Source organism: Carassius gibelio, chromosome B2, assembly GCF_023724105.1.
Source record: "Carassius gibelio isolate Cgi1373 ecotype wild population from Czech Republic chromosome B2, carGib1.2-hapl.c, whole genome shotgun sequence".
In the NCBI taxonomy this organism is placed as follows: domain Eukaryota; kingdom Metazoa; phylum Chordata; class Actinopteri; order Cypriniformes; family Cyprinidae; genus Carassius; species Carassius gibelio.
This window is the reverse complement of record NC_068397.1, coordinates 31,447,068-31,473,335: the sequence shown is the minus strand read 5'-3', so window position 1 is coordinate 31,473,335 and position 26,268 is coordinate 31,447,068. Positions and strand designations below refer to the sequence as shown.

Sequence of the window (26,268 nt, the reverse complement as noted above, 5' to 3'; positions counted from 1 at the left end):
CTACAAAATACCACCTGGTATTGTTAGAGTTACTGGCCACAGCAGAAATATATCTCTGTCTACAACATTATCTTTTAAAATGACGTTTTTCTGAAAAATGGTACTTTCGCCCCTGCTCTCCCCTATATAAAATATGGTTAATTGTACATATTGTTATCATTATTAATATTAATATTATTATTTATGACAGAATCACATTAAAAAAATAAGGTTTGGGTCAAATTATTATCATTAACTAAAACTAAAACCATAAAAAATTACTTGAAATAAAATAACCTTTAAATTAAATATTACCAAAATCAAAGGTTCCTTATTTATGTTTGGTTTAATTTGAAGAACTAAAAGGAGTAAAAATAAATAAGCTAAAAATAGAAAATTAAATTAAATAAAAAAAAGAAAACTATGTAGACGTTTATAAAATATTAATGATGATATTGAAGACAAAAAATGCACAAAAGAAATTGCGTGCTAACTAATATTTGGGTTTAATCTATAATTTACCTCTTTGTTCATTTATTATAGTAGTTGAATTAATTTGTTGAACGTTTGTATAAATAAAGCTGAAATTAAAGTGATGAAAAAGAGCTGTGCAGGAACTAGGGCAGAGGAGGACCTGATTGAGAGCAGGCTGGTTTGTTTGTGTGGAGGGAAGTAAATGAGTTTGGCAGCTCATAGAAAATCATCCACACATTTGCATATGAATAGCAGAATAATTTCTCATGTTATATTTCATACCTGTATTCTCATGTTTCATTGTGCAGATTATTTTTCATTGGTTTTACATCATTACATTTACAAATTCATAAAGTCGTTTTATTGCAGGATTATGCAGATTTCGTTTGTATTGTCTGGAATGAATCGTCGTTGCAAAGTTTTTATTAATGAACCAGTACCGCCACTTCCAAATATAGCTCTTGATAAATTACAATTTGTAATGTTCATGTAAAAAAAAAAAAAAAAAAAATCTAATTCAGAACTATGTTATATGCCACATAATATTAATTTTTGTTAAATTACACTTGTCAATAATTTACATTTACACAATATAAATTAACTTAGTTTTGTCATATTATAAGCTCTCTATAATAAGCATTTTAACAATGTGGGGAGACAAATGAATTTCAAAAAGAACAAGAATATTTTCCTTGAATGTCATGAAATCATATTGAATAAATGAGCTTGAAGAGTTTAAAATTGTCATTTAAACACTAATTATTTAACAAGCTGTAACAATTAAAAACAAATTAACAATTAAATGAATGTTTAACATTTAAATGCATGAGAATAAAAACAGCAGAATACAGAAGAACACAAACGCTGGAAAGGGCCGGAGCTACATGAGGTTAATAATGACATTTATTCATTCACAGTGAGATCTTTTGAATTGAAAGGCCATTATGATAATAATATCTATTCTGATTCATCAACACAGTTTCACTGATGATCCAAGATTATAAACCCAAAACCCAGGATAGAGCGTCTGAGTGAATGTGGTCTGGACTGTGTGGATGAGGCTCATTGTGTCAGAGACGCTGTAGAAGGACAGAGTTCCTGCTCTGTGATCCACAAACACTCCTATTCTCCTGACAGCATCATCATCATCATCATCATCATCATCACTACACACTCCTGTTCTACTGCTGATGGACTTCACAGAGAGATCAGTCACTATGTTATTGTGTATGAATGAGTAACTGGAGGGAGAGCAGTCCAAACTCCAGGACTGATCATTCCATCCAAACACACACTCAACACCTCCTCCCTTCCTGCTGATGCTCTTATATGACACTGATATACACACACCATCATCTCCACTCCACTCAATCTCCCAGTAACAGCGTCCACACACACTCTCTCTACACAACACCTGAGCATAACCATCAAATCTGTCTGGATGATCAGGATACGACTGGACTGTGTCAGTGTCAGTAATCACTCTGTTGTTCTCAGACAGACGGAGGTAATTATTCACTGTGTTCAGATCCAGAGTGAACTGATGGGAATCTGATGGAGATAAAACACATCAGAATCAGGAATTATGAATCTGTTTGATCTCTTCATGTTCAGTGTATCATCAGTGTCTCAGTATCTGTGCACATCATCATTTACATCATCAGTTATAAACTCTTCTTTCTCCTTCTACAGGAGGAACATGAACACACTCATGAGTTTTTCTGCTGGTTTTCTTACTGACTTACATTGTAGGAAGTCCTTCCTGGTCCAGAGATCAATGTTGGTGAATGTGACTGTGGAAATCAACAGACATGAACAGTGTGATTCTCATGATCCTGTATCTATTCCTAACACATTTCTAATATGATGTTCTCCATGATATGAGATGATGATGGACTGGTTTCTGAGAGCAGATGAATCTCCAGGACTTTACCTCTGTCTGAGATCTTCTTCAGCTGCTCTTTACAGAAATCCTCCAGTTTGTCTCTCAGCTGATGGACAGATTCTCTCAGATCATCAGAAGAGAAGAGAGAAATGAAGAGATCATCATTTACGTCTGTAGATTCAGGAGGAGCTGAGAGAGACTGGAAACTCTACAGAAAACACAGAAACACTTTAGATCACAGATTTACAGCAGAAGTAAACACAATTTACAGCGTAATGTTTTGTAATAACAGTTCACCTATAGAGTACCTTGTGTAGGTATGAATGAATAATATAAAAATTTTGGGAATAACAATTACAACATGGAAAATTACAAATATACTAAGTATATATTATAAGTCTAAGTATACTACGGGGTACCTATTCTAATAGTACGTAGTATGTATGACATAATAATAATAATAATAATAATAATAATAATAATAATAATAATAATACATTTTATTTATGGACGCCTTACATGGCTCTCAATGTCACATTACATAAAATTAAAAACACATAAAACAGTTACAATGACATTCAAACCCACTTCAAAGTCAACAGAATAAGATAAAATTATTATCATTAAATGAGATTTGAAAATGGGAAGAGAGTCACTGTTTCGAATAAAAGCTTGAGAAAAATGAAAACCAGGGCCCGTATTCACAAAACCTTTTATCTTATTATTAAGTGTTCTCCTAAATAGCATTTAACGTTTTTAGCTAAGAGTTTTATCTTAAGACAAACTTACATGACAAACTTCTTCTAGATGTGTGTTACCTGCAGGAATTGGATGTGATCCTGTGTGTGTGAAAGCTGCTCCAGCTCAGCGTCTCTCCTCCTCAGATCATTGATCTCCTGCTCCAGTCGCTCCAGTCGTTCTTCAGCTCGACTCACTGCAGTCTTTTCCTGATCTCTGATCAGTCGTATCAGCTCAGAGCGGCTTCTCTCAATGGAGCGGATGAGCTCAGTAAAGATCCTCTCACTGTCCTCCACTGCTGTCTGTGCAGAGCGCTGTTAGGACACACAGTGATTCAGCTTCAGTGAGTCTGAACTGAGACGGAGACAAACTTCTCTTCTTCTCCAGACTCACCTTATGAGACTCCACAGTCTCTCTCAGCTGCTGGAGATCTTTCTCTCTCTGCTGGATTCTCTGCTGGAGCGTCTTCTGTGTCTCCTTCAGCTGCTTCTGCAGGACAAACAGATGATCGTCAATCTCACAGAAAACTACTGGCACTAAATCATCATGAACAGATCAATCCAGTAAAAGAGGAGCTGATAACTAATGACTGTATGTTCAAACTCCAGAAGCGAAGATCTGTTACAATACAAGAATCATACATGAATCAACATGAAGATTAAGGCTTGTTTCATGCTGCGTGTGTAAGTATTATAAAAGTGAAACTGACACAGACATAGAGCTTCACACTAACTGTGTTTCTGTGTAATTAAGCTGTGGATCTACACAGAAAATAAAAAGACTACTGAATACCTGTGTCTCTGTCCTCTGGTCTGCAGCTGGAACAATGTCATGGTTTTTATGTTCAATAATCGTACACAGCAGACATATACACTTCTGATCAGTGCGACAGAAAACCTCGAGGATCTTCTCATGTTTCTGGCAGATCATCTCCTGCAGTCGTCCAGTGACTTCAGTCACTTTGTGTGGTTTCCGTGAATGAAACTCCTCGTGCCGCTCAAAATGAGTTTGACAGTAAGACTCCAGACACACCAGACAGGACTTGACGGCTCTGTATTTTCTTCCAGTACAGACGTCACACTGCACATCTCCAGCTCCTGCCTCACAGTCAGCAGAGAGTCTGGTCTTCTTCAGTTTCTCCACCACTTCAGCCAGCATGGTGTTTCTAGCTAAAGCAGGTCTTGGACTGAAGGTCTGTCTGCACTGAGGACAGCTGTAGACTCTCTTCTGATCCTCCTGATCCCAGCAGTCTGTAATACAGATCTTACAGTAACTGTGTCCACAGGGAATGGCCACTGGATCCTTCAGCAGATCCAGACACACTGGACACATGAACTCATTCTGAGAAAATCTGGCTTCTGCCATTTTACTGCATGAACACAGACACAAACACACAACAGCTCAACTACACTTCAGTTTCTCTTTCCCTGAACTCATGTGATTCTGTTTCCTGGTTCTGTGTTTGAGTGACGTGTGTAAAACAGGTTTGTCTGTGAGTCTGTAAAGCAGCTTCCTCATTCCTGCTGAGTTTAGTTTCAACATGCCTGACTGTTATTAAAGTAAAAGCAAAGTATTTGACTTGGAAACGTGATTCTCTTAGACTAATAATTGGGAACCTTGACAATTAAATGTGCACTAGATTTCAGTCTCAGGCAAACACTCAAAGAACACAAGTAAATAAATAAGAAGAGAGCCCTATTTTTTCACAGTGTGGATGGTAAACATACAGGCGCAAAGTTAATGTTCAGACAGAATGAGTCTACTCGATGGTTCTGCATAATTATCAAAATCGTTAATTTGAGCTACGGAATGTGGAAAGTGAAGTATATGGAACTTGAGTGTTTAGTTTAAGAAACAAGAAAGAGGTTTCACCAAACACAACACAAGAAAAAGAACATGGAAAAACACCAGAAAACCAGGGGCTTACAAGGGACAGGTGAAGGTGATTGGTTGACATGGAAACTAAAAGGGTAGCTATGGCAACAAACAAAGGTAACTATGAGGACAAACAAGGCACAAAGTAAACAGGAGCAGTAGACAGAAAGAAACACTGGGAAAAGAACATAGGCAATAGAAGTTTTTGGGAACTAATGTAATTTTTTTGAGAATGGAGAAAGAGATCATGGCATCATTACCACTTCGGCAGTGCATTATTTCTCTAAGAATTTTAACAGCCTGGAGTCACACTTCAAGACATTGTTCAGATATTTTATTTTAATACATCGGTAATGTTTCTGAAACTTGTCACGGTTGGTAAACAGGGGACAGAAAGGGGCCAGTCGAGTTGAGAGAACGCAGTGAGTCCCGTCGACGACCACAAACCCATGCAGGTGGGTAGAGCTCAGCTGTCCCGGAGGGAGAGAGCGTGGCGGAGGTCCCAAGGATTATGTTTGTACTGCGGAGGCTTAGGACATACCATCTATTCCTGTGAAAGAGCCAGCCTGGTAGTAAAAATGAGGCTACTATCGGGTGGGATCTCCACTGGGAAGTCCTCAACAACATCATTGACTCTCCCTCCAGTGAAACTGCATTGGGAGAATCACACACATCACTGTCACGCCCTTCTGGAGTCCGGAGCCGAAGGTAATTTCATCGACTCACTCCTTTCACATCACCTGAACATTCCTGTCTTGCCTGTGTCTCTTCCAGGAACTGCCTCACGTCACCCACTGCACTGAACCCATCACTCTGCTCACTTCAGACAATCATCGTGAAACCATATCCTTTTTTCTCATGGACTCCCCCATAGCTCCCATTGTCTTAGGTCACCCCTGGTTAATGAAACATAATCCACGACTGCATTCACTAACCTCAAAGGACCGCTTTGTTTCGGCTCCTATCCTTGTGGCCCCTGACCCCACACGGCAATTCGTGGTGGAGGTTGACGCATCAGAGGTGGTGGTAGGCAACGTGCTGCCTCGGACGATAAGGTACATCCTTGCGTGTTTTTTTTCCCATCGTTTATCTCCTGCTGAACGCAATTATGACATTGGTAACAGTGAGAATTGTTGGCCATCAAATTAGCTTCAGAGGAGTGGTGTCACTGGCTGGAAGGCTCAGGGGTACCTTTCATTGTTTGGACCGATCATAAGATTTTAGAATACATTAGAACTGCCAAAAGACTCAATTCCAGGCATGCTCGGTGGGCACCTTTTTTCGGTCGCTTTGATTTTACTTTATTGTACCGCCCGGGTTCCAAAAATGTCAAACCCAATTCTTTATCAAGTCTTTTTGATCCCTCCGCCCGTCCGGTGACTCCCAAATGTATTTTACCTGAGAAAGTAGTGGTCTCACCACTCGTATGGGAGGTCGAGTCGAAGGCCTTAGAAGGGGTAACGCCTACGCCCGGTTGTCCTCCAAATTGTTTATTTGTGCCGGAGGAGTTAAGGTCTGAAGTCATTCAGTGGGGTCACTGCTCTAACGTTGCTTGTCATCCAGGGATAAGTCGAACTAATGGGTTAGTTAAACAATGATTCTGGTGGCCACTTATGGCTCGTGACGTCCGCGATTTTTGTTTTCGCTTGCTCAGTTTGCGCCAGTGGTAAGTCATCCAACCGACCTCCTGATGGGCTCCTTCAACCACTGTCTGTCCCTTCGAGACCCTGGTCCCACATTGCACTAGATTTTGTTCCCGCCCTCCCACCCTCTAATGGCATGACGGTCGTTTTGACCGTAGTGGACCGGTTCTCGAAGGCGGAACATTTCATTCCCTTGCCCAAATTACCGACAGCCAAGGAAACAGTGGTCACTGTCCTAGATCACGTCTTTTGGCTTCATGTCCTCCCGATAGACGTGGTTTCTGACAGGGGATCTCAATTTATATCCAAATTTTGGAAAGAGTTTTGTAAATTGCTAGGAGCGTCAGTTAGCTTGTCTTCGGGTTATCATCCCCAAAGTAACGGGCAGTCTGAGTGAGCCAACCAAGATTTAGAGAGGACGTTGCGATGTTTGGTCTCCAAGAATCCTTCTTCCTGGACCCAACAACTCTCTATGGTGAAGTACGACCACAATTCATTACCAGTGTCAGCCACGCGCCTTTCTCCGTTCCAGTGCAGCTTAGGTTACCAGCCACAAAGTTTTTTCCCAGTTTGGAATCTGAAGTCACGGTCCCCTCCGCTCACGCATTTGTCCAGAGGTGCCACCGCACCTGGACCAGAGCCCGCAAGACTCTGCTCCGGATGAGGGAGCGCACTAAGGCCAAGGCCAATCGCCACCGGTCAAAGCCTCCCGTTTACGTTGTGGGTCAAAAAGTGTGGCATTCTACCAATAACATTCCTCTGCGATCCGTATCTAACAAGTTAGCTCCCAAATTTATTGGCCCGTTTACTATCACCAAGATCATAAGTCCGGTGACAGTCTACCTCAAACTACCTCCAGCGTACAGGAGGATACATCCCGCCTTTCATGTGTCCAAAATTAAACTCGTGTTTTATGCACGTATTAATCTGTCTACTGCGGTTCCCCCGCCGCCGCGTCTCGTAGATGGGGAACCGACATATTCGGTTAATTGTATTTTGGACTCGAGACAGAGGGGGCGAGGATTCCAGTACCTGGTGGACTGGGAAGGTTACGGCCCAGAGGAGAGGAGTTGGGTACCTACTAGGGACATATTGGATCACTCCCTTATTGATGATTACAATCAGCAGGTAGGACCTTCTTGGAACTTGTGGAGGCGTTCTTAGAGGGTGCGGGGGGGGGGGGGGGGGGGGTACTGTCCTGTCACAGTTGATAAACCGTGATCTCTGGGTTTTGCACTTTGTGGTGAAGTCTGTGTGTTTTGCGTCTGCACTGATTAGCTTGTGGGCGTCTCCGTTAATTGTCATCAGCAGCAGCTGTCACTCATCACTCTCTCCCTATATAATGGCTTGTCTCACGTCTTGTGTTTGTGAATGCGTTGTTTCATGTTGGTAACTGTTCTTTGTTTCTGTGTTGTTCTTCGTTTGGATGTCCATGTCTTCCCCCAGGAACTCATCCACTCATCGCACCTTCACAAGCATCACAACTTACCTTCGGCTCGATTCCCCGCAGTCCCTGTGCCATTCTCTCCTGCTGCCAACTCTCCACCACCATCTGGATTACTCACCGCCTTCACCATCTTGGATTGTCATCTTCCCAGTGTTGTTTGTATTCTTGTTTGTTTTGTTTTAGTTTTCATTAAATATTAATCATACTCGCAATAGTTTCCAGCTTCTCCTTCACCCAGTCGTCACAAAACTAAACCCAGTGTGTTGAACTAATTTACGTACCTTACTCCAAACCTTCTATTGCTATTTGAAAAAAATAATTTTAGAGCTAAAAAGTGGGCCGCGGTGGTATTGCAGGTAGGCCGCCAATTATTTTCTGTTCATTTCCAGTCCATTCTAGGGCTGTGCGATTAAAAGAAAACGTCCTAAAATCACGATTTGAGCGTGCGTGATTTCTAAATCGCTTTATAGCACAATTTTCCACGGGCCTGACCTCCCGTATCCGATCCCATCAGAATGCATTGCGCCTAGCGCGAGAACAGAGTCTGGGCATATGCCTAACTCCAGGTTCACACACTGTCTGTGATGCGCCTTTTTTCTGAACCAATGTTGACGGATCAGAGCGTTCTCACTGCGGTAAAAAGCTAGAAATAAAAACGTGCGAAAATAATTCATGTCTAACACATGAGCATAGAGTGAATTTGTTAGTGAACAGGATGCAGTCTAAGTGAGAGAAGACACGTTTTAAGTGTGCACACTCTCTCCTCGCAAAGCAGCGTGTATCTGAGCAAGCACGACTGGTTTTGTGACAGAGCAAAGGAAATCTGCTGCGAACAGTGAGATTCGCACTCGTGCATTATTTTAATGTGCTTTCTCGTTATACTTATGCGCTCTCACTGCTGACCGCATACACATACTGTATACACACTGCAAACACCTGAGGCACCGCTACAATTAATGAGCTCTATGAACAATGCATGGCAAAAAAGAAAAAGTCCCTGTATACAGGTTTTTTATTTTTTGCCACAAGTCTCTACATTTTTTTACATCTTCACTATAGTGATAATTTTGACTTATGTCTGTTCTAGAGATGTTACAACTTTTTGATAAAGCTCTGATTGGTTTTCTTTTGGAAATATGTTTCAAATTAATCCTGAATGCATTTATGACTGTAAAAGCATATCGGTGTGTGTCACAATTGCAAAATTGATCAAAAAAATCGCGATAGTTTTTTTTTTTTTGTCCATATCGCACAGCCCTAGTTTATTCAATAAATACAGTTAAAAATCTAGCTTCTGAGTACTATGTTATTAACCCAACAATAGCGGGGTCAGTTAATTTTTTTGAGGTGGGCCGCGCAAACATATGTGTTTGGTTGTGTGGGCCGCGGGTTGAAAAAGGTTGGGAACCACTGCTTTAGCCTATTGTTTGTTATATTAATTTGCTAGGTGTCTTTTGGAGTTTTGGTTTTTCTACTGTTTTAGATAGCCCACAGTATAATTTTTTTTTATACATTGTACTTGGGCTCCCTGGATGAGTGAGCATAGGCACGTGCCTAGAATGCCTATGTGGCAGCGGCAATGAACCAAAACTCCATTGGTGACAGAATGGAAAAAAACATCAGAAGAAACCGAATCAGGTGGGGGCCAGATCTCCTTTGACAAGATGAAACCAGTAGTTCAATTCCAGGCTGCAGCACAGTAACATTGTGCAGAGGACTCAACTGGTTCCTGTGGTCTTGCCTCGGAGGCCGTCTAGGAAACAAGGACTTCACTAGGAATCTGTCTCTGGGGCTCATCTAGTTGATTTTGGTTTTCGCGGACATTCGGGACTGTAAAGTCAAAAGTCGTGACATTTTTCCAAGTATGGTAAAACATACTCTGAAATGTTGCTCTGCATTTAACCCATCCAAGCGCACACACACAGCACTGAAACACACTCCTGCTTGAATCTGAGAGACAGAGACTTGAATCTGCAACCTTCAGGTTAGAATTTTGTTTTTAATTTAGCAATAAGAAATTACTTGTAATCCAGTTTTTTTGTACTCGTTTATGAAATCTTGAATTGAACTTGAACAGCAATGTACTTACTTTCTGTTTACACTATTTCGTTTGTCATTTGTTATGTGAAGTAACGAAAAAAAAAAATACAAATGGTTTGAAAATTTAACTTCATGTAATTTTTTTTAGGAAAAATATGTTTTATTAAAATATATTTTTTGTTGTTGTTGTGTAACAGTGGCTTGAGCTATTTACGGGGAAACAGAAATTAATTACGCCTACATATATATTTAGGTTAAGTTTTGCTTGTCTGGCGCCCGAAAAATGTAAATTAAATTTACATTTATTAAATACAATTTTATTTGGGGCAGCCACCATTACAATATTGACTAAGAATTCTGCTAGTTTTTCAAATTGGTATGTTTCGCTGGGCCACAAAGAAATATAGAGCTGAGTATCATCAGCATAGCAGTGAAAGCTAACACTGTGTTTCCTGATGATATCTCCCAAGGGTAACATATAAAGCATGAAGAGTAGCGGCCCTAGTACTGAGCCTTGAGGTACTCCATACTGCACTTGTGATCGATATGATACATCTTCATTCATTGCTACGAACTGATGGCAGTCAAGTACGATTTGAACCATGCTAATGCACTTCCACTGATGCCAATAAAGTTTTCTAGTCTATGCAAAAGAATGTTGTGGTTAATAGTGTTGAACTCAGCACTAAGGTCCAATAAAACTAATAGAGAGGTACACCCACGATCAGATAATAAGAGCAGATCATTTGTAACTCTAAGGAGAGCAGTCTCAGTACTATGATACGGTCTAAATCCTGACTGGAAATCCTCACATATACCATTTTTCTCTAAGAAGGAATATAATTGTGAGGATACCACCTTTTCAAATATCTTGGACAGAAAAGGGAGATTTGATGAGAGGCTTAATAACAGCCAGTTTGAAGGTTTTGGGGACATATCCTAATGACAATGAGGAATTAATAATAGTCAGAAGAGGATCTATGACTTCTGGAAGCACCTCTTTTAGGTGGTGGAGGTGATGCTGCTACCATACTTGTAACAAGGAGTAGAATTACTGTTTAGCTATATAAAGTTTGCACAAAACTAAATAATGATCTGAGATATCATCACTTGGCTGCATAATTTCAACACCATCAACATCAATTCCATGTGACAATATTAAATCTAGAGTATGATTTCGACAATGAGTAGGTCCTGAAACGTGTTGTCTAACCACAATAGATTTCAGAATGTCTGTGAATGCTGATCCCAATGCATCTTTTTCCTTATCAACATGGATATTAAAATCCCCAACAAATAAAACTTTATTTGCATCCAGCACTAACTCAGACAGAAAATCAGTACATTATTTAATCAAGTCTGTATGGTAACACTGCAAGTTGTCATAAAAATCATGTAATCATGTAAATTGTGTTTACATTCCATCTCGATTATCACAAAACCCTATACACATGAAAAACAGCTCCAATCACAGCATCCTCCATTCATTAGTTATTGACGTTTGTAAATGCTGCGAATAAAGACATCGCTGTCGCTGCTTCAGAGTTCAGAGTGAATATAACCAGGAAAATGACCCTAGATCTATGCGGTGAGAAAGCGCCTTATATGTGAACTTTCTAGGAACAGTTTGGATGCTAAAACATCTAACAGCTCAAGAACATCAATGGAGTTTCATTGTAGGGTTGAGTAGATTTGCTCAGGAAAAGCAGCTCAAAGGCTATGATTAGATTGACCATTGCTTATAACTTTAGAGACACCGAAACTTCACAAGAACGATGTCTTTCAGACTTTTCTGGACCTTGACAGTGTAATTTAGTTGGCAGTCAATGGGACAGTCACAAGCTTCCCAATTTTCATCCAAAATATCTTAAATTGTGTTCCGAAGATGAACAAAGCTTTTATGGTTTCGGAAGGACATGGGGGTAAGTGATTAATGACAATATTTTAATTTTGGTGTGGAGTATCCCTTTAAGACAGGCTCAGGTTTGGTTTGGTTTCAATCAGTGCTTTAAGTGGGCCGGTACGCACTGGTACTCAGAACCGAAACTTCCAAATATAGCTCTTGAGTGTACTGCCACCTCTCCGTGCACCCAGAACGTGCTTTTAGCGTATAGGTACGTTCATTTGGACATCTTTTCAGAGCGCCCTTCACAATGCACGCTTCCGAATTCGTCCCACCTAGAGCAGAGACTACATTACCCATACACCCTTGAGTTTTACAAGTGAAAAGTGCATGCGTCGCTTTTGCCGCTGTCAGTGTCAACAATTCAACGTGGCCGGAGGTGTGTGAAACGGCTCGGCTCGGTAAAAATACAAATACAGTGAACAGCACTTAATATGCTCTCCTGGCTTCAGACTCTGAGTACTAAAAGAACATGGTCAGAATCAGATGACTCACTAGCTGACACCCCACCAAGCCAGAATGATATCGCTGCAGGTCAGACGCAAGCTAATGAAGTAATGAAGTAGCTTTTTCTGGGTATTTTTTCAAAATACTTTTGCACATTTTATTTATGTTCAGTAGCTCTTTCTAGCTCAAGCAAATCCACAAACGAATAAAATGATTTATTTTTTGTAAGGTCGTCTGTTGACTGCTATATATAAAACCCCTTTAATATAGTAGTTACCTCAGCGGATGAGGGGAGTCATCAAAAAAAAAAAAAGATAAAAGAAAAAAGCTATAATAGAGTACCGGCACCTCGTTTGGGCCACATAAAGCACTGTTAATGATTGTAATTAATTTTGCTTTGTGCTTCATTTCTTCTGCAGTGTGTTAGTCTGTTCTTGGTGTTGGTTTTCATTACGCATTACATTTATTGATCGATATTGATTTGTAACGTATGGTTTAGATTTTGCAGTTTAAGAAATAAGTAAAATTGGAAGTTTAATACAAAAAAAAAAGAAAAAAAAAGTAAATGTTATGGAATACGATCCACTAGGTATTCAAGTTGTCCACCACGCTGCCGGGAGTCCAGGATGTCTCTTACTTCGTAGGCAGCACCGTCTTCAAGGAGGAGTGGAGGGGGGGCTTCGGCTTCGCCAGGTTCTGTGGAGGGAGAAATAGAGGGATGGTGAGGCTTAAGGAGAGACACATGGAAAGTGGGGTGAATGCGGTACTCAGGTGTTAATTGGAGTTTGTAAGTCTCTCTCAATTGAGGTAGTGTAAACTGGAAGAGGTGCAGGGGAAGGTTTGGCTGGGACAGGACAACCGGTGATGCAGCCCTGGAAACAGGAATCACCCAACTTCAGGACTTCGCCCGTCTTCCACGAGATGACAGGGTTCTGCTCCAACCATGGGCGCCCTAGAATGATGTCAGCGGTGGATTCCTCCAGAACCAGCAGATGGATCTCCTCGTGGTGGAGTAGTCTGGTTTGGAGGGTAATGGGACCCACACTATGACCCACACATCTTCTACTCAACGGCCTTCCGGTTATTGTTTGGACCTGGTAGGCTGACGGCGTTGCCGTGGTAGCGAGATTGAGTTGACGGCAGAGTGCGCCTGAGATTAAGTTGCCGGCTGACCCAGAATCGCGGAGGGCAGAAACTGGAAGAGAAATGTCAGCGGCAGTAAGTGTCACAACAGTGGCGAGTGGTTTCATTTGGTACTTCGAAGAGAGAATGGCACTCACCATGGGACGAGGAGGACGGACGGGGCATACAGAGATGATATGCCCCAGGGATGCACAGTAGAGGCAAAGATTATGGGCCAGCCGTCTTTGTCTTTCAGCCATAGTGAGTCGATAGGAGTCAACTAGCATAGGTTCGTTGGCTGGTTCTGGGGAGCTGACGGCCTCTGGTCGGCAGAGTGGCGAGGTGGAATACGTCTGGCCCTGGTGCTCTTCTAAGTACGACTGCATACGGGTGGCGAAGCAGATGGAAAGTTGGATGAACCGTTCAAGCCCGATGGTGTCCTCGTATGCAGCGAGATGCAACCGCACTCGAGGTTCCAATCCCTGACGGTATGTAGTCAGCAAGGCCTGTTCGTTCCATCCAATGGTGGCCGCTAGAGTCCTGAACTGAAGAGCATATTCATTGACAGACATTTTTCCCTGTTTAAGGTTATACAGCTTCTCACCAATTGACGAATGCCAAGCTGGTCTGCCAAAAACTTCTCGGAAATGGTCGATGAAGCTGGAATAAGACTGGATAACTGGGTTATTCTGAGTCCAAATTGAATTTGCCCACAGAAGTGCTTTACCTTACAGTTGAGAAATTACGAATGCTACCTTGGATCTCTCGGTTGGGTATAAGTGCTGTTGCATCTCCAGGACCAGCGAGCATTGAAGAAAACCACTGCAATCCTCCACCAAACCAGAGTAGGGCAGGTGAGGAAGTGCTGGCGTTGTTGGCGAAAGTACTCGCTGGTGTCGGGGATGCGTGTGGAGTGGTGAGTGTCTTACGTAGTGCATCGACCAGGTCTTGAAAGGGGTCCATGAGGCTCATGCTTGTGCCGATCAGTGTTGGTCCGGTCTTCTGTTACGGAATACCACAGGAGGCTGAGGAATAACAGAAAGACAGTTTATTGAGACACAAGCAGAGAAGTGGGTAGTGCTGGGTAAAGTGATATGGAGTATGGCTGTGATGAAGTGATCCGTGGTAGCAGGGTAGAGACATCAAAGGAGGGAGGTGTACCACACACACGCACGGAGATGACTGGGAACTTCTGGAGATCACTGGAGAGAGGGCAGTAGAGATCGCGTTAGTCCTTAGAGTTAGCATACAGGTAAGACCTTGTTGCAAACGCTGACTGGGTGCGTGTGTGGTATTTATAGTGTGGTATGTGTGGTATTTATAGAGGTGATTGGATGATGATGAGGGTCAGGTGGAAGTGCTCAGTACTCAGTTGAGGGCGTGCGTTGTGAATGAGTGGAGGTGGAACCTGGCGTGTCTGTAACAGTGTAGCTCTGAGGTTGCATTTTAATTGATAGTTGTTGTTTTTTCTTCACTCAACCCAATTCCATAATAATTAGACATAATTTAATATATTAACCAGAAAAAGTGCATAAAGTCTTAGCTTTTTATAAGAACCATTCTACCATTTTTCATAAGAACATCATCTCACAAATTTAATCTATACAAGTAACAGAAAACAAGAATTTATTAAAACTGCAACTTTCATAAATCAATACAATTATAAGTATTTTATATACAAACTATTCATTTTGAGTTATATATTCCTTTGCCCACCTTTTTTTTTCTTTGTAATAGTTATTGTACAGTTATACCCCTTTGTCAAGGAATATCTATTTTTACATTAATTATATATTACAGTTTTTTCAATTGCCTACACACTAAAATTTGAACTTTCTCACAATTAGCAAAACCTTACACTCAAGGAGCAAAACACCGGCCTAGATATGCACAACTGTAAGCACATTGTCAGCTTCACACTTTTTGCAAAACATTACACACCGTGATTTGCAAAACACTAAACACACTTGTATGCATTTGACGAAGAAATTTATCATTAGAGCTGTAGTCAAGTCCGGCTTTGTCGAGTCCAAGTCCAGGACTAGTCGAGACCGAGTCAAGACCGAGTCCAAAGAGGTTCGAGTCCAAGTCAAGTCCAAGTCCAAAAGTTTCGAGTCCAAGTCCAAGACCGAGTCCAAATGAAAGAAAAAAGGGTCCTCTTCAAGACCACATACTTAACTACTGATAATGTTTGTGATGCGAGAGACAGCATATCTCCTATTCTAAGAAAATCATTTTACATTATTATTTGTAATGATCAAAAAGCATGTGCAAAGTAACAACTCTGTAGGACAGGGGTCTCCAAACTACATCCTGGATGGCCAATGTCCTGAAAAGTTTAGCTCCAACTGGCCTTAAAACACCTGGAAGATTAGTGTGTCTAGTAAGAGCTTGAATAGGTTCAAGTGTGTATAATTAGGGTTAAAGCTAACAGGGGCGTTAAAGATCCTGGGCCCTATGCATAGGCAGTCCTGATGGGCCCCCATGGCCCCCACCCATGAAAATATCCAGGTAAAAAATATATATTTCAGATTCATACTTTTCAAGGGCCCTCTCTTCCTTTGGGGCCCTGGTAATGAGTACTGGTTTTACCCCCAGTCCGACCCTGGGAGCTAAACTTGGATAAACAAACACAGTTTGGAACTGTAAGGTCAAATAATTTTTATGTACTTTATTTTTTGTTGACATTATATCTGTGGTCAAAAATGTATATGACAGATGCCTTGGCACAGTGCACAGACACACGCAAAGCTCGGGATATGACAAATGCGTGCAGCAAGGCTAGAATGGATACGTTTGGCTCTACTGGACATGCGCACATAAATACAGCGACATTTTTGTCATACTGTATTAGGGCTTGCATAGACTAGTCGAGCTCTGTCGGAAACAATCGACTACTCCAGCATGCATTAACCATAATGCATACAAAGTGTTTGCAAGTACGACGTGAATTTTAGAATTACAATATTGCGTGGAGCTGTTACTATATGACCTTATCTATGTTGCATGTAAAAATAAAATATGTAATGTAATAATTAGGGTTGTGCCTGAAGCCGAATACCTTATTCGGAATGGCAAGGATAATGGCTTAAAAAACGAATAACGCTCAAAGAATAATTCTGCCTGAATACTCGGCTAAAGCTGACACAGTCTGGTGTTTGCTAGATAACAGGTGAGCCAGGGGATCAGCGCCAGAAGTGAATGAATGTAAACTTTATGAGTGAAAAGCGCGCAAATCAAACACTGCATTGTTGTCGCCTCTCTGTTTATCTCTCAGAAATCAGAGCGTTGCAAGAGTAATTTTACCTATAATAATACATCATAGCTACACGTTATATTATTTGTATATATTTAAAAGTCAAATATTGAAAGTATTGAATAAGCACAGCGCGCTCACCAATCAAACAGCCGCGCTGCGCGTCTCAGTCTCTCAAAAACCAAATCAGTTCTCTCTCAAGAGTAGGCTAATAATCAGCTTCGATACGGATACATTGTCTACTTGTCCTACATGTTTGCATCTTTACCTTTTGCTGGTTTGCGCAGAACACACACATCTGTTTAGTGAAGTTCATTAACATTAAGACTCGCTCAAAGTGTTCTGCGTAATGAGAATGTGTGCATTGAATGGATTCAGTCGTGTTCAAATGATCACTAAACGTTTGTCATGACATCTCTCTGCTTGCATGATAAATATTATTTTAGAAATTACTAATTATTTCAGTTTAACACGACATAGCCTACTTGTTCAGTGATAACTACAAAAAAATATATAAAAAGTCATAACAGTCTTATCAAGTAACTGTACGATGTTGTATCCGAATGCAGATAGGAAAAATTTTGTGATTGTTACAGATACTAATACTGGCTGTTACATGAAAATGTAAATATGTAATGTCATATATAAAGTTTTTAAAATGTACATGTACTAATTGTTGCATAAGGCTATACATTAATACGCGTTAATTGATAATAAAAAAAGGCTATCTAGGTGTAGACGTAAATAAAACACAATCTAACAGGTAGAAAATTAAATTAGTAACATCTAAACTTTTCAGGTCGCAGTAAGTGCACCACTGGTCATGCACATCCTTTCCCGGAACAATACTGAAAGCTAAGATGGAGAAACAGATGATCATAGCTGTACAAGGATAGTCATTTTTTAAATGAATCTATTAGCAGAGCTACTGCAAGTGATGTTTAGTGCTGGAATTCCATGTTTTCTTTGCTGAAACTTCTGCGTCATCATGAAGAGCGGGTCATGGTTGCCCAGCAACAGCAGACGCCACTGGAGCGCAAGCGCAGGCTACAGAGTGCTTTGGAAATAAGGAGAGCGGCGCGCCTAGCGTTTTCCACACGGTTTCAGTCGCGACATCATGCAAATGTGGTTTTGTTTTGAAGGATACATTTTTTATTTTATTTTTTTGCTGGACTCGGTCGAGACCAACTAGAAGACTTGGCGAGTCCAATGGCCAAGTCCGAGACAAGTCCGAGTGCAAATTCAACGAGTCCAAGACAAGTCCGAGACGACAGAAAAATGTCTCGAAAAGACCGGACTCGAGTACTACAGCCCTATTTATCATGATGTAATTTCCTTGCAATTTAAAAGCAAAGGCTTTCAAATGAGCTCACCCATGAACCAATTGGTTAAACACAGGCACCTGGGTGTGCACACACACTGGTGCTTAATTGTAGACACACCAATCAGGTTAAAACACTATAAAAAGGCAACAGGTAAGTTCACCTGTCTTCAACAAAAATGGATGGTGTCAGAGGAAGAGGGAGAGTGCGGATGAGAGGGGGAATCCAGAGAGTACCAGGAAGAGGGAGAGGAAGACCTGGAGGAGGGGTAGGACATGCACAAAGAAGACAGCCAATCTGTGTAACGAAATTCGTGCTACAATTGTGGACCATGTAATAAACCATGGACTAACAGTGAGGGAGGCTGGATTGAGAGTACAGCCTAACCTAAGCAGGTACCCGGTAGCATCAATAGTTTAGACATTTCGTCAAGAGCACAGGTGAGAAACTTCTCTTCAGTCAACAGAAAATCCATTGCTTACTGCATGTACTATATCAACAGTACTGTATATGTACTCTATATTTTGGTACTGTATATATTCCTGTATGTATCATTTTACAGTAAGCTGTGTATTTTGTTTGGCCAACATAGGATTGAACGTCGTGAACACCAAGGAGGGAGGGGCCCCATATTCACACAGGAGCAAGAGAGAGAGATCATAAACCTCATTTTGGCCAATAATGCAATCAGACTTCGAGAAATTCAAGCCCATATTGTCAATGATCACATAATTTTCAATAATGTCCAACAGGTCTCTCTGTCAACAATAGCCTGTATCCTTAAAAAACATCAAGTTTTAATGAAACAACTGTATAAAGTGCCCTTTGAAAGAAATTCACAGGGTGAAAGTCCTGCGGCGTAAATATGCGGTGGTACGTTTTGTTCACTGACTGTAGTATTGTGTACTGCACACATTAAATTTTTACTGTACATCTGATTTTACTATATAGCAGACCTACAGAATACTGATCTACACAATGTGATCTTTTGCTGTATTTCAGAGAGTTTTGCAAATGGATGCGGAGGAAGTCCCGCATAAGTTAATTTACATTGATGAGGCTTGATTTAACCTGACAACAGTACGAAGAAGGGGAAGAAAACATCATCAGCCACAGGGCTATTGTCAATGTACCAGGGTAACGTGGGGGTAACATTACCCTTTGTGCTGCCATTACACAGAATGGGGTCCTCCACCGCCATGCCAACTTGGGTCCTTACAACACTGAATTCATTCTTACATTTTTAGACAGATTACACAATATCATCACAGCAGCAAACCAAAGGGACCAGATGCAATACATTGTCGTCTGGGACAATGTAGCTTTCCATCGTTCTGCTCTGGTCCAAAACGGGTTTCAACAACACCCACAATTTACAGTTCAATAACTACCGCTATACTTCCCCTTCCTGAACCCCATCGAGGATTTCTTCTCAACATGGCGGTGGAAGGTTTATGATCTCAGATGCCCCTTATTCAAGCTATGGAGGAAGCATGTGATCAAACTGAACCAGCATCCATACAAGGGTGGATTCGTCACTCGAAAAGATTCTTCCCACATTGCCTTGCAAATGAAAATATATCCTGTGATGTTGATGAGGCCCTGTGGCCAGATCCAGCTTTTTTTTTTTTTTCTGTACTGAACTGGATATGTAATTTGTTACAGTATTCCTGTAAGCTTAGAGTACAATGGTATGTTCAGTAATACATGAAAACTGGAAAATGTTTTATGAATGTTTTGTTGAAATGTTCAGTATTGACTGACTTGAGTACATTAAAATAAATTATTTTCATCAGTCTGCACAATTGGTGTCATGTGGTGTTGGTGAATTTATTTGTACACTTTCTGTGTAAATGCTAAAAGTGTTGTAGGTTTTGAGCACAGGAGTGTTTAACTGATTCAAACAGAGTCAGACCATATGATGGTTGTTTTTTATGACAACAAAATAAGGTTTTTATAAGATATTGTATAGTTTTGACAAAAGTGTTTCATTTTGCAAATGATTTGAGGTGTTGTGCTACTTTGGTGTAGTGTTGTGCTAATTGTGTGAAGGGGTTTGAAAAACCTGGCCCTGTTTTCAAAATTGTGCTTAACCAATTGAAAAAAAAAAAACTGTAAATGTGTTGCTTACATTTTCTTTTTAAACCTTTGCCTTTTTTAAAATCAATAAACTTTTTACACACAAACACAATAAACATTTGCAAACACCTTTGCCATAATATTAACTCCTGTTAGATTTCTGCGTTACAAAGAGAACTGTGTTGTGTTTTGCAAAAAGTGTTTTATGAAATTGAGAACTGAGTCAAAGTCTGTGAATTAGTGTCTGGTTTTACAGATCTTGTGTGTGTTTCTGCTGTTTGACTGACAGCTTTCACAAACTGTGTGATGAGGACTGTAAATGAATAGGGAACAGTGCCAGCTTTAGAACATCTTTCATAACAGACGATTCTTGCATTACCTTCATTAGACGTGGTCAGATCTGAGTAATATCAGATTTAGCTGAAGAGATAGCAGCTTTGTAGATTTTCTTATGCTGTTTGTGAACATCCAGTCTAGTTTAACTTCTATACACTCCAAACAGCTACCTTGATACATTTTAATTAAATTACAGTAAATTAAATTAAATGTAATTATTTTTTTTGACTGTTAAAGTTCTTGTATAGTATGTGTGTTCAGTAGTCTAGTTTCTGTCTCCATCATCTGTCTGTTAGGTTGTGTGTGTGCGTGTGTGTGTGTGAGTGTACTTGTTTCTCTGGTGGGGACTTAAACCTGAATACACACAGACTCATGGGGACTTGTGTCACGGTGGGGACCTAAATTGAGGTCCCCACGGGTAAAAAGCAAAAAAATCATACAGAATAAGGTTTCTTGAAAATCTAAAAATGCTCAAACTTCAATAATACTAATAATAATAATCAGAAGAGCAAATTTGAAAATGACCAAAAATAAGATTAAATAAAGAATAAAACGACAAACAAGAAAATGACTAAACCTTAAACTAAATTTAACATGAAAAGTAGATGTTTAAAAGAAGTCCAAATCATAAAAATATTAATAAAATTGTAATAGTATGAAAATAATAACAAACAAAAAATTAATCTAGCAGCTGGTTACTGATCACTAGAACCCTATAATACAATATAACAATACAATGCCCTTCCGACAAAACACTGTGTGACAATGATTTCAAACACAGCTTGTGTAGTTTTACTGAGTTATTTGTGTCTCATTTTGCTGTGTTTAAATGAAGATCTGCATGGGTTTGTCCTCATTGTGTGTGTTATCTGTCAGACAGCAGCTTCTCTCCTGAGACGAGCAGAGGACAAACCATTCAGCCTCGACCTGCTGCTGACAGAAAAACCAGTGGACATTACTTACAAAAATAAAAATACAAATAATAAAAGAAAAAATACACACACACACACACACGCACAATAACATATATAATATAAAATATATATGTATAAAATAATAATGTATATAAAAAATTGTTAATTGTACATATTGTTCAATTAACAATCTTAATATTAATATTATTATTTATGACAGAGTGAATCTCATTAAAAAAATAAGGTTTGGGTCAAAGTTATTATCATTAACTAAAACTAAAACCATAAAAAAAAATATTTGAAATAAAATAAACTTTAAATTAAATATTACAAAAAATAAAAGGTTTATCATTTATGTTTGGTTTAATTTGAAGAAAACTAAAAAGAGTAAAACTAAATAAACTAAAAATAGAAACTAAAATTTAATTAAAAAAAAAAACTATGTAGACATTTATAAAATATTAATGATAATATTGAAGACAAAATGCACAAAAGAAATTGCCTGCTAACTAACCATTACATTTGGGTTTAATCTATAATTTACCTCTTTGTTCATTTATTATAGTAGTTGAATTAATTTGTTGAACGTTTGTATAAATAAAGCTGAAATGAAAGTGATGAAAAAGTGCTGTGCAGGAACTAGGGCAGAGGAGGACCTGATTGAGAGCAGGCTGGTTTGTTTGTGTGGAGGGAAGTAAATGAGTTTGGCAGCTCAGAGAAAATCATCCACACATTTGCATATGAATAGCAGAATCATTTCTCATGTTATATTTCATATCTGTATTCTCATGTTTCATTGTGCAGATTATTTTTCATTGGTTTTACATCATTACATTTACAAATTCATAAAGTCGTTTTATTGCAGGATTACTCAGTACCGCCTCTTCCAGATATAGCTCTTGATAAATAGAAAATTTTTAATGTTCATGTAAAAAAAACATAATATTATTTTTTTTTAAATTACACTTGCCAATAATTTACATTTACACAATATGAATTCACTTAGTTTTTTTCATATTATAAGCTCTCTATAATAAGCATTTTAATAATGTGGGGAGACAAATGAAGTTAAAAAAGAACAAGAATATTTTCCTTGAATGTCATGAAATCATATTGAATAAATGAGCTTGAAGAGTTTAAAATTGTCATTTAAACACTAATTATTTAACAAGCTGTAACTTAAAATTAAAAACAAATTAACAATGAAATGAATGTTTAACATTTAAATGCATGAGAATAAAAACAGCAGAATACAGAAGAACACAAACGCTGGAAAGGGCCGGAGCTACATGAGGTTAATAATGACATTTATTTATTCACTGTGAGATCTTTTGAATGAAAGGCCATTATGATAATAATATCTATTCTGATTCATCAACACAGTTTCACTGATGATCCGTAATAAACCATAAACCCAGGATAGAGCGTCTGAGTGAATGTGGTCTGGACTGTGTGGATGAGGCTCATTGTGTCAGAGACGCTGTAGAAGGACAGAGTTCCTGCTCTGTGATCCACAAACACTCCTATTCTCCTGACAACATCATCATCATCATCATCATCATCATCATCATCATCATCACTACACACTCCTATTCTACTGCTGATGGGCTTCACAGAGAGATCAGTCTGTATGTTATTGTGAATGAATGAGTAACTGTAGGGAGAGCAGTACAAACTCCAGGACTGATCATTAAATCCAAACCCACACTCAACACCCGCTCCCTTCCTGCTGATGCTCTTATATGACACTGATATATACACTTCTCTTCCACTCCACTCAATCTCCCAGTAACAGCGTCCACACACACTCTCTCTACACAACACCTGAGGCCACTCATCAAATCTGTCTGGATGATCAGGATACGACTGATCTGTGCCAGTGTCAGTAATCACTCTGTTGTTCTCAGACAGACGGAGGTGTTTATGTGCTGTGTTCAGATCCAGAGTGAACTGATGAGAATCTGATGGAGATAAAACACATCAGAATCAGGAATTATGAATCTGTTTGATCTCTTCATGTTCAGTGTATCATCAGTGTCTCAGTATCTGTGCACATCATCATCTACATCATCAGTTATAAACTCTTCTTTCTCCTTCTACAGGAGGAACATGAACACACTCATGAGTTTTCTGCTGGTTTTCTTACTGACTTACATTGTAGGAAGTCCTTCCTGGTCCAGAGATCAATGTTGGTGAATGTGACTGTGGAAATCAACAGACATGAACAGTGTGATTCTCATGATCCTGTATCTATTCCTAACACATTTCTAATATGATGTTCTCCATGATATGAGATGATGATGGACTGGTTTCTGAGAGCAGATGAATCTCCAGGACTTTACCTCTGTCTGAGATCTTCTGGAGCTGCTCTTTACAGAAATCCTCCAGTTTGTCTCTCAGCTGATGGACAGATTCTCTCAGAGCATCAGAAGAGAAGAGAGAACTGAAGAGATCATCATTTACGTCTGTAGATTCAGGAGGAGCTGAGAGAGACTGGAAACTCTACAGAAAACACAGAAACACTTTAGATCACAGATTTACAGCAGAAGTAAACAGAATTCACAGCGTCATGTTTTGTTATAACAGTGTACCTATAGAGTAACTCTTGTAGGTGTAATTAAAAAAAAACAAACAAAACAAAAGTCAAAAGAATAAGATAAAATTATTATCATTAAATGAGATTTGAAAATGGGAAGAGAGTCTTGTGGAAGTAAATTCTGCAGATAAGGAGCAGCGTAGCTAAAATCTTGAGAAAAATGAAAACCAGGGCCCGTATTCACAAAACCTTTTATCTTATTATTAAGAGTTCTCCTAGACAGCATTTAAAGTTTTTAGCTAAGAGTTTTATCTTAAGACAAACTTACATGACAAACTTCTTCTAGATGTGTGTTACCTGCAGGAACTGGATGTGATCCTGTGTGTGTGAAAGCTGCTCCAGCTCAGCGTCTCTCCTCCTCAGATCATTGATCTCCTGCTCCAGTCGCTCCAGTCGTTCTTCAGCTCGACTCACTGCAGTCTTTTCCTGATCTCTGATCAGTCGTATCAGCTCAGAGCGGCTTCTCTCAATGGAGCGGATGAGCTCAGTAAAGATCCTCTCACTGTCCTCCACTGCTGTCTGTGCAGAGCGCTGTTAGGACACACAGTGATTCAGCTTCAGTGAGTCTGAACTGAGACGGAGACAAACTTCTCTTCTTCTCCAGACTCACCTTATGAGACTCCACAGTCTCTCTCAGCTGCTGGAGATCTTTCTCTCTCTGCTGGATTCTCTGCTGGAGCGTCTTCTGAGTCTCCTTCAGCTGCTTCTGCAGGACAAACAGATGATCGTCAATCTCACAGAAAACTACTGGCTCTAAATCATCGTGAACAGATCAATCCAGTAAACACAGGGTGAGGCAGTTTAAAGGTTATGTATCTCAACTGATAAACAACGGCTGTGTGTTCAAACTCCAGAAGTGATGATCTGTTACAATCATCTCACACGAATCAACATGAAGATTAAGGATTGTTTCACAGCACAGTTCTAAGCATTAGGAAAGCAAAACTAACACAGATGTAGAGCTACACACTGACAATGTTTCTGCTGTGTAGTATAGTTTGCTTTATTACTGACAGATGTTTATTTTGTCAAAGAAAGTGACTAGTTCATTTCATTATTTTATGTTGCTTAAGGACTTTTTTTTAAAGAAAGTGTTGATAAAGGTTTATGGTGCATTTTCAGGAAAAAGTGAAACTCTTCTTGCAGCTGATATTCATTTCTGCTGTTGTGTGTCGTGTGAATGCTGTGAGCTGTTAATATGATGCAGATATAAACACGTATGACACAAATGTCCAATATTTCATCAGTGTCTAGTGTTAAATACCTGTGTCTCTGTCCTCTGGTCTGCAGCTGGTACAATGTCATGGTTTTTATGTTCAATAATCGTACACAGCAGACATATACACTTCTGATCAGTGCGACAGAAAACCTCGAGGATCTTCTCATGTTTCTGGCAGATCATCTCCTGCAGTCGTCCAGTGACTTCAGTCACTTTGTGTGGTTTACGTGAATGAAACTCCTCGTGCCGCTCAAAATGAGTTTGACAGTAAGACTCCAGACACACCAGACAGGACTTGACGGCTCTGTATTTTCTTCCAGTACAGACGTCACACTGCACATCTCCAGCTCCAGCCTCACAGTCAGCAGAGAGTCTGGTCTTCTTCAGTTTCTCCACCATTTCAGCCAAGATAGTGTTTCTAGCTAAAGCAGGTCTTGGACTGAAGGTCTGTCTGCACTGAGGACAGCTGTAGACTCTCTTCTGATCCTCCTGATCCCAGCAGTCTGTAATACAGATCTTACAGTAACTGTGTCCACAGGGAACGGTCACTGGATCCTTCAGGAGATCCAGACACACTGGACACATGAACTCATCCTGAGAAAATCTGGCTTCTGCCATTTTACTGCATGAACACAGAGACACAAACACACAACAGCTCAACTACACTTCAGTTTCTCTTTCCCTGAACTCACGTTATTCTGTTTCCTGGTTCTGTGTTTGAGTGACGAGTGTAAAACAGGTTTGTGTGTGAGTCTGTGAAGCAGCTTCCTCATTCCTGCTGAGATTAGTTTCAACACATCTGACTGTTATTAAAGTAAAAGCAAAGTATTTGACTTGGAAACGTGATTCTCTTAGACTAATAATTGGGAACCCTGACAATTAAATGTGTACTAGATTTCAGTCTCAGACAAACACTCAAAGAACACAAGTAAATAAATAAGAAGAGAGCCCTATTTTTTCACAGTGTGGATGGTAAACATACAGGCGCAAAGT

The 26,268-nt window shown here is 39.8% G+C and overlaps 1 protein-coding gene across 6 annotated transcripts; it reads right to left on the bottom strand.

Moving 5' to 3' along the window:
- Positions 1–1,184: 1,184 nt before the first annotated feature.
- On the bottom strand, positions 1,185–25,970 carry LOC127951409 (tripartite motif-containing protein 16-like). Of its 6 annotated transcripts, none has more exons than XM_052549289.1 (7): positions 25,426–25,970; positions 3,869–3,973; positions 3,470–3,565; positions 3,157–3,390; positions 2,387–2,546; positions 2,199–2,246; positions 1,185–2,004 (listed from the first exon to the last, which is right to left on the bottom strand). In XM_052549289.1, exons 1-7 carry the CDS (start codon positions 25,891–25,893, stop codon positions 1,424–1,426), a joined length of 1,692 nt encoding a protein of 563 aa, XP_052405249.1. In that variant the 5' UTR covers positions 25,894–25,970; the 3' UTR covers positions 1,185–1,423. The 6 variants fall into 6 exon arrangements, with proteins under 6 accessions (XP_052405249.1, XP_052405248.1, XP_052405251.1 ...); XM_052549288.1 differs by having other exon boundaries at positions 3,869–4,268; positions 25,721–25,970; XM_052549291.1 differs by lacking the exons at positions 2,199–2,246; positions 2,387–2,546; positions 3,157–3,390; positions 3,470–3,565; positions 3,869–3,973 and adding exons at positions 23,176–23,421; positions 23,615–23,662; positions 23,803–23,962; positions 24,354–24,587; positions 24,667–24,762 and having other exon boundaries at positions 1,185–1,755; positions 25,321–25,965.
- Positions 25,971–26,268: the final 298 nt, after the last annotated feature.